Here is a 15,453-nt window from a genome sequence, read left to right as displayed (position 1 = left end):
ATGGGTGGAAACTAATCAAGGAGAGAAGCAACTTAGAACTGAGGAGAAATTTCCTGACAGTTAGAACAATTAATCAGTGGAACAGCTTGCCTCCAGAAATTGTGGGTGCTCTATCAGTGGAGGGTTTTAAGAAGAGATTGGACAACTATTTGTCTGCAATGGTACAGGTAGTCCTCAAATTATAACAGTTCATTTAGTGAGCGTTCAAAGTTACAACAGCACTGAAAAAAGTTAATTCTGACCATTTTTCACACTTAAGACCGTTGCAGTATCCCAATGGTCAATGTGATCAAAATTCAGATGCTTGGCAATTGGTTAATATTTATGACGGTTGCAGTGTCCTGGGGTCATGCCCTTTGGTGACCTTCTGACAAGCCAAACCTATGGGGAAGCCAGATTCACTTGTCACTAACTTAACACCTGCCGTGACCCACTGAACAACGCTGGCAAGAAAAAGTCATAAAATGGAGCAAAATTCCCTTAACAAATGTCTCACATAGCAACAGAACTATTGGGCTCAATTTGGGGTCGTAAATCGAGGACTACTTGTATAGGGTTTTCTGCCTGAGAAGGGGTTGGACTAGAAGACCTCCAAGGTCCCTTCCAACTCCATTGCTTTTGTTGTTACCATACAAAGCAACTGCCTGATGTGTGCACGGGAGAGAATCAGAGAAGGGAAAGATCTCATCTACGTCCTCAAGACACATTAAACCCCAAGCCGTTGCTTTTAGAGACACAGTTGTGCAAACCAACACCCACTGAATTGTATATAGAGATTCTCAGTCATCCAAGCCATAGTTGTCCCCAAAGTTGTTGTTTTTTTTCCAGGAAGCAACTGGATTCTCTTGTTTTTTCTTTGAAATGTTTCGCTTCTCATCCAAGAAGCTTCTTCAGCTCTGACTGGATGGTGGGGAATGGAAGGATTTAGTATTCCTTGCAGACAGCTGGTCATTGGCATCCTTTTAGAGGGCCCTTGAAGCACTTGGATGTTTGTCTGTGTCCTCAGGGTCACCTGAGTGATGCTCCTGGTTCCTGTAGTCCGTTCATACTCCCACACCATTCAAAGGGTCTCCATCCCTAATTGCATTAACTAAAAGTCTGTAAAGATTCTCTGTCATCCAAGGTCATGGTTGTCCCAAAGGGGTTTGTGTCAGGAGGCGACTGGACTTCCTTGTTTCTTTTTCTTTTCAGGATGTTTCAAAGAACGCATTCAAAGGCTTCTTCCTCCTTTTGTTCCCCCCCCGCCCGCGACGGGTTAAAACCATCGAGGTTGTTGCCGGCCAGAAGGGCCGGGAAGAAATTCGCGCTGCTGATCTGTGGCCGCCCAGTCCCTTCCGGTGGCTGGAGGGGGGAGGAGAAAAGGGGCGAATTGCAAAGGGAGAGGGGAGGAAAAGAGAGAGAGAAACGAGATTGGTGGGTTGCAACCCCGGGCTTTGCTTTGTCGCCTGTCCCGGGCAGGACCCGGGTTCGGTGCTGCTGCAGAGGTGAGTTTTGGGAGGGAGGGAGAGAGGGAGAGAGGGTGGGTGGGTGGGTGCGGGGAAAGTGCATCCTCGGTCGGTGCAAGCCAGCCCGCCCTGCCTGCTCTCTTGTCCGGATCCCGATTACGATTCCTCGCGGTGGATTCGCTAGTGAATCTTTCCCGCTTCTTTGCTTTGCAGCCCCGCTTGCACGAAGTGTGGCTTCGATCTGTCTCTCTGCCTGTCCACATCCATTCTTTCTGCTTGGCATTCTACCAATGGAGGGGGTGGAGACAGATTCTATGCGGATCGGTCAGTCTGACTGACTGTCTACCTACCTACCTACCTACCTACCTACCTACCTACCTACCTACCTACCTACCTATCTACCATCTGCCTGCCTGCCTACGTATCTATCTATCTATCATCTGTCTGTCTGTCTATTTATCATCTACCTATCTATCATCTCTCTCTCTCTCTCTCTCTCTCTCTCTCTCTCTCTCTCTCTCTCTCTCTCTCTCTCTCTCTCTCTCTCTCTATCTATCTATCTATCTATCTATCTATCTATCATCTCTCTACCTATCTACCTATCTATCTAATCTACCTACCTACCTACCTACCATCTGCCTGCCTACGTATCTATCATCTGTCTGTCTGTCTATCTATCATCTACCTATCTATCATCTCTCTCTCTCTCTCTCTCTCTCTCTCTCTCTCTCTCTCTCTCTCTCTCTCTCTCTCTCTCTCTCTATCTATCTATCTATCTATCTATCTATCTATCATCTCTATCTATCTATCTATCTATCTATCTATCTATCTATCTATCTATCTATCATCTCTCTACCTATCTACCTATCTATCTAATCTACCTACCTACCTACCATCTGCCTGCCTACGTATCTATCATCTGTCTGTCTGTCTATCTATCTATCTATCTATCTATCTATCTATCTATCTATCTATCTATCATCTACCTACCTATCATCCATCTCTCTCTCTCTCTCTCTCTCTCTCTCTCTCTCTCTCTCTCTCTCTCTCTCTCTCTCTCTCTCTCTCTTTCTATCTTATCTACCTACCTACCTACCTACCTACCTACCTACCATCTGCCTGCCTGCCTGCCTGCCTACGTATCTATCTATCTATCATCTGTCTGTCTATCTATTTATCATCTACCTATCTATCATCTCTCTCTCTCTCTCTCTCCCTATCTATCTAATCTACCTACCTACCTACCATCTGCCTGCCTACGTATCTATCGTCTGTCTGTCTATCTATCTACCTACCTACCTACCTACCTATCATCCATCTATCTATCTAGCTCTCTATCTACCTACCTACCTACCTACCTACCTATCATCTATCATCTCTATCTATCATCCATCTATCTATCTAGCTCGCTCTCTATCTATCTACTATCTATCTATCTATCTATCTATCTATCTATCTATCTATCTATCTATCTATTATCCATCTATCTATCTAGCTCTCTATCTATCTACCTACCTACCTACCTACCTACCTATCATCTATCATCTCTATCTATCATCCATCTATCTATCTAGCTCGCTCTCTATCTATCTACTATCTATCTATCTATCTATCTATCTATCTATCTATCTATCTATCTATCTATTATCCATCTATCTATCTAGCTCTCTATCTATCTACCTACCTACCTATCATCTATCATCTCTCTCTATCTATCTACTATCTATCTGTCTATCTATCTATCTATCTATCTATCTATCTATCTATCTATCTATCTATCTATCTGTCTATCTATCTATCATCCATCTATCTATCTAGCTCTCTATCTATCTACCTACCTACCTATCATCTATCATCTCTCTCTCTATCTACTATCTATCTATCTATCTATCTATCTATCTATCTATCTATCTATCTATCTATCTACCTACCTACCTACCTACCTACCTACCTACCTACCTACCTACCTACCTATCATATCTATCTATCTATCTATCTATCTATCTATCTATCTATCTATCTATCTATCTATCTATCTATCTATCTATCTATCTATCTATCTATCTATCTATCTATCTATCTATCAGAATAGATAGTTGGAAGGGTCCTTGGAAGTCTTCTAGTCTAACTCAGTTGCTCAAGCAGGAGATCCTATACCTTTTCAGACAGGCAGCTGTCCAGTCTTTTCTTAAAAACTTCCAGTGATGAAGCACCAGCCAAATAATGATGAAGCTCAAGCCAAGAGATGCTTTGGCCATACTTTTTAGTCAGCCCTAGGAACAAGCAGAAGTCTGTCCAGAAACGTGGCTTGGTTTGCAATGTGGCATCCTGAAAGTGCCGCCTCCCTTTTCAATAAATTCCCATGGTTTTGTTGCAAAGGGTGTGCCTGTAAGTTTCCCCCCCCACTCTTTTATTTTTATCTTTTCCTCTATAGGTGATTCTCTCCTGGAGGCACAGAGTTATAGCTGGACACAGGGCTCAGGCACACTTGAAGAATATCACTGCCTGCCTGCCTGCACCATTAACGTCAATGGGCATCTACTCCAGGTAGGTGGGACTAAGCTACAACACCTGGACAAAGACATAATTTTGACAAGCTTGTATATATTTTAGCTCAGCAAAGCCTACAGTTCTATGTATTAAATATCATTTGAATTGAGCAGCTGTCAACAGGTACATCAAGGTGAATGAGGTTTCGGGATGATGCCTCCTTAAGTCAAATATGCACTGTCTTGGGTTCGAAGGGCCACTGTGCAAACTCAGGAAAAGATGTAGCTGCTTTAAAGAGGGACCAGTAGGTGCTCAGTGTTTTTTCTGCTTCCAATTTAGAGCAGTATTTTTCAAGCTTGGCAACTGGGGGAATGTATGAACTTCAACTCCCAGAATTCCTCAGGGCTATTTTTCACATCTCTTCAAATTGCCAAACTTGAATAACACTCGCCTAGAGAAATGTATAGTCCCCAAATTCTTAGTAACAGCCACGCTGACAGAAGAATTCTGAGAATCGAAGTCCAGAGTCTCAGAATTTTTGTTAATGGCCATGCTACTGGAGAATTCTTAATACAAATTTTTATTTTTATTACACAGACAACACATACACACAACAATAAAAAAACCAGAAGAAAAACAAAGAAAAAAAAAGCATCATCACATACAGCATGTCGTTTGGTTACAACAAAATATTCTAAATAGTCGCTACATATATATACCAATTTTTAATTATTCCCTTATTAAAATTATTTATCAACAACAAGATATCATTGTAATATGTTCTTAAGGTTATACATTATATCACCAATCCTCTGCAAGGTTCCTAAGGTTTCAGGAGACAAAAATGCTGTATTCTGTGTATAAGACGCACCCAGATTTTCAGCCTTTTTGGGGGGGGAGGTGCGTCTTATACTCCGAAAAATACGGTATGTACTCCCAGAATTTTCAGCCGTAACTGGAGAACTCTGGGATCCATTGTCAGTGTCCAGTCAGCATGGCCCGAATTGAGACCAATATCTATGCTCCCAGAATTCTCTGCAATAGCCATGCTGCCTGGAGAATTCTGGGAAATGAAGTCTAGTGCGTGCCCAGATTGGAGAAGGCTATAATAGTTCTTCTATCTCAGCTCTTTTAAATAACCCAATGTAATGACACTTATGTCTTTGTGGCAGGCAGATTTCTTGAGTGGCGGCAAGCCAACCAAGGTTGGACTTTTCTCACCTCAACCCAATTGGGACCCAACGCCAGTAGACCCAAAGAATTGAAAGGGAAGGGAGGAAACCGAGCTGGACTAAAGTCACGCTGGCCTGGAGGAGTTGAAATGGCCTCCAAGGAGGCAGAGGAAGACTTGATGAGCCCCCGTGATCAACAGGATTATCTCCCAGTGGTACAGCAGGAGGAGAAAGCAGAAGGACAGAGTGTGGCAAGTCCTGGAGATGTTTCTGAGGGAACGGAGTTGAGCAACCATGTCGGACTGCTAAAAAACGAAGAGAAAACATCGCCCGGAAAAGATGCCCTAGGGATGGAGGAAAGGTCTCCATCTCAACCCGAGCATGCTCCGTTCCCGGCTTCCCAATGCTGGGACGATTTATTTCTGACCTCCATCGAAAAGGCAATCAACACTCACCCGGGGAAATGGATGTCCCAGCTCATCCCAGGCCTCAAAGACGAAGGGGAAGCATTTGAGGACAAGGAGATTGGAGACTACGGGAAAGTGAAGGCGGCCATCTTGCGGGTGGATGCGATCAGCACCGAAGTCCAGCGGCAGCATTTCCGGCGGTTCTTATACCGAGAGGTTGATGGTCCCCGGGAAGCCTGCAGCCGTCTCTGGTTCTTGTGCCACCGGTGGCTGAAGCCGGAGAGGCACACCAAGGAGCAGATCCTGGAGCTGCTGATCCTGGAGCAGTTCTTGGCCATCCTGCCCAGGGAGATCCAGGGCTGGGTCAAAGATGGCTGCCCTGAGACTTGTGCCCAGGCAGTGACTCTGGCTGAAGACTTCCTCTTGAGCCAACAAGAAGTTGAGAGACCGACTCAGCAGGTAATAGATTTTCAGAAGAATAGATTTGTTTTGCACGATTAAGCTTCTGCACTCCAAGCGTAAAAACATTTGAAGGTTGAAACACTTTGGGATGGGATTCCTCCTTAAGGGGATATTGAATCAGATCTGCTCTCCCCCCCCCTCCCAAATAGATTGCAACTGAATTGATCAACCTTCTGCATACTGAAGTTTTTTAACAGTTGTTCAATCATGTTTATCTGGATCTTTAGTCAATACAATACAATAGAGTTGGAAGGGACCTTGGAGGTCTTCTAGTCCAGCCCCCTGCCTAGGCAGGAAACCCTATACCACTTCAGACAAATGGCTATCCAACATCTTTTTAAAGACTTCCAGTGTTGGAGCACTCACAACTTCTGGAGGCAACTTCTGTTCCACTGATTAATTGTTCTAACTGTCAGGAAATTTCTCCTCAGTTCTAAGTTGCTTCTCTCCTTCATTAGTTTCCACCCATTGCTTCTTGTTTTACCCTCAGGTGCCTTGGAGAATAGTTTGACTCCCTCTTCTTTGTGGCAACCCCTGAGATATTGGAACACTGCTATCATGTCTCCCCTAGTCCTTCTTTGCATTAAACTAGACATACCCAGTTCCTGCAACCGTTCTTCATATGTTTTAGTCTCCAGTCCCCTCATCATCTTTATTGCTCTTCTCTGCACTCTTTCTAGAGTCTCCACATCTTTTCTACATCGTGGCGATCAAAACTGAATGCCGTATTCCAAGTGCGGCCTTTCAAAGGCATTATAAAGTGGTATTAACACTTCACGTGATCTTGATTCTATCCCTCTGTTTATGCAGCCTAGAACTGTGTTGGCTTTTTTGGCAGCTGCTGCACATGGCTGGCTCATATTTAAATGGTTGTCCACTAGGACTCCAAGATCCCTCTCACAGTTCCTACTGTTGAGCAAGGTACCACCTATACCGTACCTATGCATTTCGTTTTTGTTGCCTAAATGTAGAACCTTACTCTTTTCACCACTGAATTTCATTTTATTAGATAGTGCCCAATGTTCAAGTTTGTCAAGATCCTTCTGTATCTTTAGAAGTCAATAAGAACAAAGTTTGTAATTCTGTGGAATGATAGCTGCTTATAATGTCAATGGTATGACACGCAAGGAAAGATCTGCATCAACGTTCCCCAACTTTGGGCCGTGGCGCAATCTCTACTGGGCCACATGAGTGGCTGTCCTGTATACAAGCATCGGGGGCACTTGTGGCCCCGCTCGCGCAAGTGTCGCCAAAAAAATCTTGGGTGCTCACACGCACATGCGATGGCCCCTCCCACAAAATCATCTGCTCTCCCCCGCCCCTCCCCAAACATTCTGGGCTGCCAATGTAGAAAAGATTGCACCGGTTCAGGTCATCCTCTAACTAGGATTCTGCCCAGTTTGGTAAACATCCAAATGCCACCCCTGGCTGGCCATGCAATTTCCTCCCATTCCACCCAGTCCCTCCCAGGAGTATCCACGCTGCCCATTCGTCATGCCAGGTAAGTGCAGGGCACACACACAGGCTTGGGGAGCAGGGGGGGGGGGGGAAACAGGCCTATTGGAGGTTCCGGAACTCCAGTAATGGCCCTGTTTCTGGCCTCTGGAGGGCCTCCGGAGCCCAGGGGAAGCAATTTTTGCCCTCCCGGAAGCTCAAGGAAAGACTCCAGAGCCTGGGGAGGGTGAAAAACGCCCCCCCTGCCTCCACCATGGTGCAGGAGGCCAATGAGGCCACGCCCACCCAGCAACGGGGCAGAAAACCCGTTGCTTCGTTTTTTGAAGCCCACTCACTCCTGGTGAACTCTGATCTATGGGGCGGGCAGAGGAAGAAAGCAAGTTCCTGCCCCTTGTTTTAACAGTTTTTAAAATAACAGAGAAAGAGAAAAATTAAGATAAAACTAATTGTTACTTAATTCTGAAGAGGGAATCCAAGATATTTAGAATTGTCCTCTGTTTATCTAACCTCCTGCTGGGTACAGGCAGTCCTTGCTTACGACCATTCATTTAAACGGCCATTCGAAGATACATCAACACTAAAAAAAGGGGGGCTTGCCTTAGCTGTGAACATGCAATTGTCACAGCGTCCCCATGGCCCATGCGATGGTGATTTGGGCACTGGGCAACAGGCTGGCGTTTACGAAGGATGCAGCATCCCAGGGTCATATGATCACCTTTTGGCACCTCCCCACTCGATTTCCAACAAAGTCAGCAATTCGAAAGGTTGCAAAGCATAGTCACCTGGTGTCTTGCTTAACAGCCGTGGTGGTTCGCTTCACAACTGTGGTAAGAAGCTCATAAAATTGGGCACAGTCACACGTTGCCTCGTTTAACCACCCTATTTCTTAACCATACATTTCTGGTCCCGGTGGTGGTCATATGTCAAGGACTACTTATTTCTCTAGATCAGTGTTTTTTTTAAAAAAGTTTGGCAACATTAAGACGTAGACTTCAACTCCCAGAATTCCCCATACAGCCGGTGGGTTGAGGAATTCTGGGAGTTGAAGTCCACCTGTTTTAAAAGTTGCCAAGTTGGAGGAATAATTGCTCTCAATGATTTTTAAGTTATGGGGGGGGAAATGTCATCGGTCACAATTATGGAACGTTTCCAGTCAACTCTGGTCTCCTCATCCTTGAATGGGATTTCTCCTGCTTTTTCCAGGTGCCTGAGTTGTTTGAGGAGACGGGGGCGAGCTCCCCAAAGGCCAGCGACCAAACCTTGCCAGACATCGAGCAGAGTCAACGGTGTTTGGAGGTTAAACAGGAGCAGCCTCTGGAGAACTCGTCTTTAGGTGAGACACAACCCGCGTGGCATTCAAAGTCCCCTGAAGCGCATCGCTTCGCCTCAGAACCTTCTGACGGGAGATTCTCCTGCACCCAAATTCCATTTCATTCATTTAGGCTGGGAATATCTTCCTCTTTTTTTAAAAAAAAATATTGAATTTATTTTTCTTTTCAAAACAAACACAACACATAAAATCTTCTTTCTTTACATACTGTAGAAAGTGTATCAGTTGGTGACAAAAGTTTTTCATGCATCTCTTTTGAAGTCATCAAGCATAATTCATATTAACTCAAGTATTTTAACTCAGATATTTATACATGCTACCATCATCATACCTCCATTTTCATCTGACTATAATTGTTTAAACATCCTTCATCATAAAATATACCAAGATTTAATACATAACCACATACTGGCATTTCATTTAATATTTCTAAAATCCTCCAATAACACTGAATCCTTATGTCCTATTCTAGCTAAACATCCATAATATTTAATAACAAAGTTTTCTAATCCTCCTTTCCAAATCGCTGTTGGCAATTTTCATCTAGTTTCCTTATATTATACTCATACATATATATAGGTTGTCATTATCCCTCCTTTATTTGACTATATCCTGTATCATAAAATTTTCCCCCTAATAATCAAAACTTAACTGTATCTAACGTAATTCTTTTTTATTAACTTTTGTATATAATCCAAAAGGATTTCTAATCTTCCTTTCATGGGTACCATTCAATATTCATATCCAATTATTACTTATCATAACACTTATCATAATATCTTCCTCTTGAACATGGAGAACTCGTGCCAATTAACAATAGTCCAATTCAATTAAAGGTAAGCTTTGGGAGTAAACGAAGGCCTCATCAGGCAGACAGGAAAAATGGTTCTCATTTGAGGCACAAAGGGCTCAAATTATTCTATTCTGGACACGTGATGTCTGTTCAGAACTCCCAGAAGCCTGTGAAGATGGAAGGAAAGAGAAGAGGGGAGGCAACCAGCACCAAACAGGATGGGCTCGGTTACAGTGGTGATGAAGCACCATTGGAAGAGCTGAAGCAGGGGTGAAATGCTACTGGTTCAGACCAGTTCACCCGAACCAGTAGTTAAAAAATGCTAACGGTTCGGACGAACCAGTATTTCTGACCATCAACTTCGACGCACGATTTATATTAGCTAGAAAAGAAGGATTTCCTGTTTTCTAGCTAATCTAAATCGCGTGGCATAGCGGATTCTACTCACCCCATCGCTGTTCTACTTACCTTTGCAGGCGCTCTCAGTAGCGGGCTCTATGCACCCTCCCGGACGTCATCACGTCCGTTTTTGATGCTCTGCGCATGCACGGACAGTCCTGTGCATGCACGGAGGTGGCCCGTACACTCATATTTGCAAACGGGTAGCGAAGGTAAGTTGATTTTACCCCTGACTTGAAGGATCAGGTTGAGCGAGAAGATCATGGAGGAAATCCTTCTGTGTGATTGTTAAAAGAGTCAACACCACCCTGATGGTGGTGAATTTGCCAACCAGTTTGCAAAAAAAAATGTCTCCATTAAAAAAAAGAGGCTTAACGTTGAGATATTTTATTATTCACATTGTCAATGATAACTGGGGCCAACATCACCTCTGTAATTGAATCCATCTCCTTCACTGCCGGTGTCTCTCTTCTTCTCTTTATTTCCACCTTTCCCAGAATTGCAGCTGGGAAATCAATCCATCAGACTAGAATAGGAATAGAATAGAGTGAGAATAGAAAAGAAGAGAATGAAATAGGGATAGAATAGAATTAGAATAGAAGAGGATGAAATAGAAATAGAATTAGAATGAAATAGGAATAGAATAGAAATAGAATAAGAATTGAATAGAATAGTATGAAATAGGAATGGAATAGAACAAAATAGATGGAATGAGATATGAATAGAATAGAATGAAATAGGAATAGAATAGAAATAGAATTATTTATTGGCCAAGTGTGATTGGACATACAAGGAATTTGTCTTTGGTGCATATGCTATCAGTGTACATAAAAAGACAAGATACATTCGTCAAGAATCATAAGGTACAACACCTAATGATCATCATAGGATACAAATAAGCAATCAAATCATATTAGGAAACAATCAATATAAATCATAAGGATAAAGCAACAAAGTTACAGCCATATGACCTATAAACCAGGCTCATATTATCCTATTGATTGAAAGGCTCGGGGAGGGGGAAAACAGAAAGCCTCCAGACCCTGGGGAAGGCAAAAATGCCCCCCCCCCCAATGGTACAGGAGACCGACTAGGCCACGCCCACAATGTCCACGCCCACCCAGCAACCGGGCAGAGAACCCCTTGCTGAAATTTTTGAAGTCACCCCTGAATGTAAGTGCTGTTGCTATTTCCTCATTTGCCCTTTTGGTTTGAAAGAACAGAACTAGAACAATTTTATACTAACATTGGTCCAAATTTATTGGGGTTCCTTTTAGATGATCTCTGCGCGAGTGAAAACGACGCTGGGATCCCCCAGCAGGCAAGGCGAGAACCTGAGATGCTGCCCGAGGCATCCGAGGGAGGCACCCCGGATTTTCTTCCCATTTCAGATGAGCAAGGAGCCATCTCTGAAAGCCAGCAGAAGCCAGAACATGCTGGCTTGAGAAAACCTCCAAGGAAGAGGGTTCAAAACTCCATTTCTTTGGTGGAGGGTTACAAACATCTCAGCGTCGCCCCAACAGAAAAGAAAAACGCCGATGACGAACCAGCTGTCAAGATCATCATATGCAAAGAAACTTTCAGCCAGGGTTCTGATCACGCAGGGGAAAAAGTCCACAAATGCTCGGTGTGCGGAAAGTGTTTCAGTCTTCGTTCGCGCCTGATCGTCCACGAGAGGACCCACACGGGCGAGAAACCTTACACCTGCTCGGAGTGCGGACGAAGCTTCAGCGTCAGCTCCAGTCTCATCGCCCACCGGAGAACCCACACGGGTGAGAAGCCCTACAAGTGTTCCCATTGTGCCAAGAGTTTCAGCGTGAAGTCCGGGCTGATCGCTCACGAGCGGACCCACACGGGAGAGAAACCCTACAAATGTCTGTACTGCAGCAAAAGTTTCCGGCGCAATTCGGGTCTCGTGAGTCACCAGCGGATCCACACGGGGGACAAGCCGTACCAGTGCTCGGTGTGCGAGAAAAGCTTCAGCGACATCTCCAACCTCATTACCCACCACCGGATCCACACGGGAGAAAAACCTTACAAGTGCTTGGAGTGCGGGAAAAGCTTCAGCCAGAGCTCGTACCTCAACAGCCACCAGAGAATCCACACGGGGGAAAAGCCATACGAGTGCGCCGAGTGCGGGAAGACCTTCAGCGTTAGCTCTCGGCTCCGGAAGCACCAAAGGAGCCACACGGGAGAAAGACCTTTTGTCTGCTTGGACTGCGGGAAAACGTTCAGCGAGAGCTCCGATCTCCTGGCCCACGAGAGGGCGCACACGGGAGAGAAACCCTTCCGCTGCTCCTTTTGCGGGAAGAGTTTTCTCCGTAGCTCTGAGGTGGTGAGCCATGAGAGAATCCACACGGGCGAAAAACCGTACCAGTGCGGGGAGTGTGGGAAAAGCTTTAGTGTCAGCTCGCGCCTCAGCGCACACCGGAGGATCCACACGGGGGAAAAGCCATTCCAGTGCGTGGTGTGCGAGAGAAGCTTCAGTTACAAATCCCACCTCATTACTCACCAGCGAATCCATACCGGGGAGAAACCGTTCCAGTGCTCCGTCTGCGGGAAAAGTTTCCGGGGCAGTTCCAGTCTGGTGGCGCACGAACGGACTCACACGGGAGAGAAGCCGTACCGGTGTCTGGACTGTGGGAAAAGCTTTACTCAGAGCTCAAACCTCATTAGTCACCAGCGAATCCACACAGAAGGCAATTCCTGAGATCCTCCTCAAGTGGACCTCTGTGGATTCTTAGTGGGCTCTTCCTTTTCCCAGGGAGATGTCGGCGGCTTCCGTATTTCGGCGGCAGTTCCACCTCTTCTCTAGAAGGGGCGCATTTTCAGCAATTGTGCACTAACAAAGGGTTTCCTTTCTCAACACTGATGCTACAATGAACTGGCAGGTGTGTGTTTGTGTCCACCAATTTACCCAGACCAAAGTACGTGAGGTTTGGGGGAGATGCTGATGGTGTGATGCCTGGAGAAGTTGATCAGAGGGGTAGATAGATGATCACACCCCTTCTGTTCAGAATCCCCTTCGCACCTGCACTGCGGGGCTGGGGGAATCTTCTCTTTTTTTCCAGAAAGGGAGAATCTGCCACGTGTGGGGTAGAATGAAAATGTCTACGGTAAAGGAGGACTTCCGTTTTTATTTTGAGATCCAAGATCCGATCGGTTGGCTTTTTAGTTCCCGGAGAACCTATTAGAACTAGAGGAGGAAATTCCGCTTGGAAGAGGAGGGAATTCTAGTTTACGGGAAGCAGAAGAGCACGCGATCTCGGTTTTGACGTCAAGGGCTGCCGCAGTTTTCAAGTAGGGAAATAATTGAAAGGAGCGGGTAGACGCAGGTTCATCATCTGAAGGCTTAACATTTACAGAATTATAGCAGTAGACTTATATACCGCTTCATAGGCCTTTCAGGCCTCTCTAAGCGGTTTACAAAGAGTCAGCATATTGCCCCCAACAATCTGGGTCCTCATTTTACCCACCTCGGAAGGATGGAAGGCTGAGTCAACCCTGAGCCGGTGAGATTTGAACCGCTGACCTGCTGATCTAGCAGTAGCCTGCAGTGCTGCATTTAACCACTGCACCACCTTATTTGGGAAGAGGGGTTCTATCCCTCCCTTCCCCCCTCAAAAAAGAAGACAGGACTCCAATTTTAGAAAGTTTGGAAAGATTGATTTGGCTGACTTAACAGGCCTGCCTGTAGCTCTGGCTCTCCAGAGAAAAGGAGGAACAGGGAGAAGTATGGGAAGTATTTGAGAAATGTCCCAAAGGTGCTTTTTGCAACAGGCAAATGGACTTTCTGGTTTTTCTTTGAAGAGGTTTCGCTTCTCTTCGAAGAAGCTTCTTCAACTCTGACCGGATGGTGGGGAAGGGGAGGATTTATGAGTAGCTGTCTGCAAGGAATATCAATATCTCAGGGGCTGCCACAAAGAAGAGGGAGTCAAACTATTGTTTAGTTATGTTTAGTTTAATGAAAAGAAGGACTAGGAGACATGATAGCAGTGTTCCAATATCTCAGGGGTTGCCACAAAGAAGAGGGAATTCAAAACTATTTTCCAAGGCACCTGAGGGTAAAACAAGAAGCAATGGGTGGAAACTAATCAAGGAGAGAAGCAACTTAGAACTGAGGAGAAAATTCCTGACAGTTAGAACAATTAATCAGTGGAACAGCTTGCCTCCAGAAGTTGTGAATGCCCCAACACTGCAAGTCTTTAAGAAGATGTTGCATCACCATTTGTCTGAAACGGTATAGGGTTTCCTGCCTAGACAGGGGGTTGGACTAGAAGACCTCCAAGGTTCCTTCCAACTCTGCTATTGTATTGTCCTTTGGGCCTCCCCTCCTTTCCGTTCAGCCCCTTCAACCCTCCCTAGGGTTGAAGGACTGGAGGCAAAGGGGGTTGGACTAGAATACCTCCAAGGTCCTTTCCAAATCGTTATTCTGTTCTGTTCTATTCTATTCAATCCTTCCATTCCCCACCATCCAGTCAGAGCTGAAGAAGCTTCTTGGATGAGAAGCGAAATGACTTCAAAGAAAAAACAGAAAGTCCAAGTTGCCTGTTGGGGAAAAAAAAAAGCACCTTTGGTACAACCAGGACCTGGGGTGGCTGAGAATCTCTGTAGATCAGTGTCTCTCAACCTTGGTCACTTGAAGATGTCTGGACTTCAACTCCCAGAATTCCCCAGCCAGCATTCGCTGGCTGGGGAATTCTGGGAATTGAAGTCCAGACATCTTCAAGTGGCCAAGGTTGAGAAACACTGCTTTAGATATTTCAGAAATGGTTTTCTACCAATCGAGAGGGTTTCTATGACTCCCAGACCCAAAGATTCGAACTCTTCAAAGTTGACCGTGGCCAGTTGCAGGGACTGGAGCTGTTATATGATTGAGTGCATTGGCGTACAGGTAGGCCTTGACTTACGACCACAATTGGGACCACAATTCCCGTTGCTAAGCAAGACAACTGTTAAGGGTACTGTATCTGATTTTATGACCCCCACCCCCACCTCCCAGGTTGTTAAGCAAAATCCCTGCATTTGTTAAAAGAGAATCAAACGTCCGGTTTCCTCCATTGACTTTACTAAGAAGGTAACAAAAAGTGTTAGGTAAGCTCCCCGTTGGGAGAGCGAGTACGTTCAGAGAAGCGTTGTGAGAGTTGTGTTGGAGAACACACAAAGCAGCATACAGAGACACTGAAGTTTAAATAGGCTTTTACTTTCATGGAAATAGAGGTATCAGAGTCCATCAAACAGTCCAAGTCATACGCGGATAAGACAATCAGTCATCAATGTCTTTCAGTTAAGGGATAATCCAAATAACATAGTCCATAATCATACAATCAGTTCAGAACTCAAAAGTTTGTTAACAGTTGCAAAACTTACAATAGCTCACAGCACTCAGATCAGATCAGCCCAGCATTTAACCGAACAGAGAGCTAACAGTCATTCTGGCTCCCTCTTATGGACGATTGAGGAAACAGCAACCAATCACATTTTACAGTATGATTTAAAG

At 45.0% G+C, this 15,453-nt stretch overlaps 1 protein-coding gene across 1 annotated transcript; it reads left to right on the top strand.

Annotated features, from left to right (window-relative positions):
* The first annotated feature begins 5,114 nt into the window (after positions 1-5,114).
* Positions 5,115-13,531, top strand: LOC106543654 (uncharacterized). The gene is made up of 3 exons (XM_087711223.1): positions 5,115-5,973; positions 8,635-8,764; positions 11,231-13,531. Exons 1-3 carry the CDS (start codon positions 5,257-5,259, stop codon positions 12,661-12,663), a joined length of 2,280 nt encoding a protein of 759 aa, XP_087567349.1. The 5' UTR covers positions 5,115-5,256; the 3' UTR covers positions 12,664-13,531.
* Positions 13,532-15,453: the final 1,922 nt, after the last annotated feature.

Source organism: Thamnophis sirtalis, unplaced genomic scaffold (assembly GCF_051295495.1).
Source record: "Thamnophis sirtalis isolate CommonGarterSnake01/CBP01778 unplaced genomic scaffold, rThaSir2_p1.2 scaffold_3, whole genome shotgun sequence".
NCBI classification, from domain to species: domain Eukaryota; kingdom Metazoa; phylum Chordata; class Lepidosauria; order Squamata; family Natricidae; genus Thamnophis; species Thamnophis sirtalis.
The sequence above is the reverse complement of the archived record's forward strand: the minus strand, read 5'-3'. Positions and strand labels throughout refer to the sequence as shown.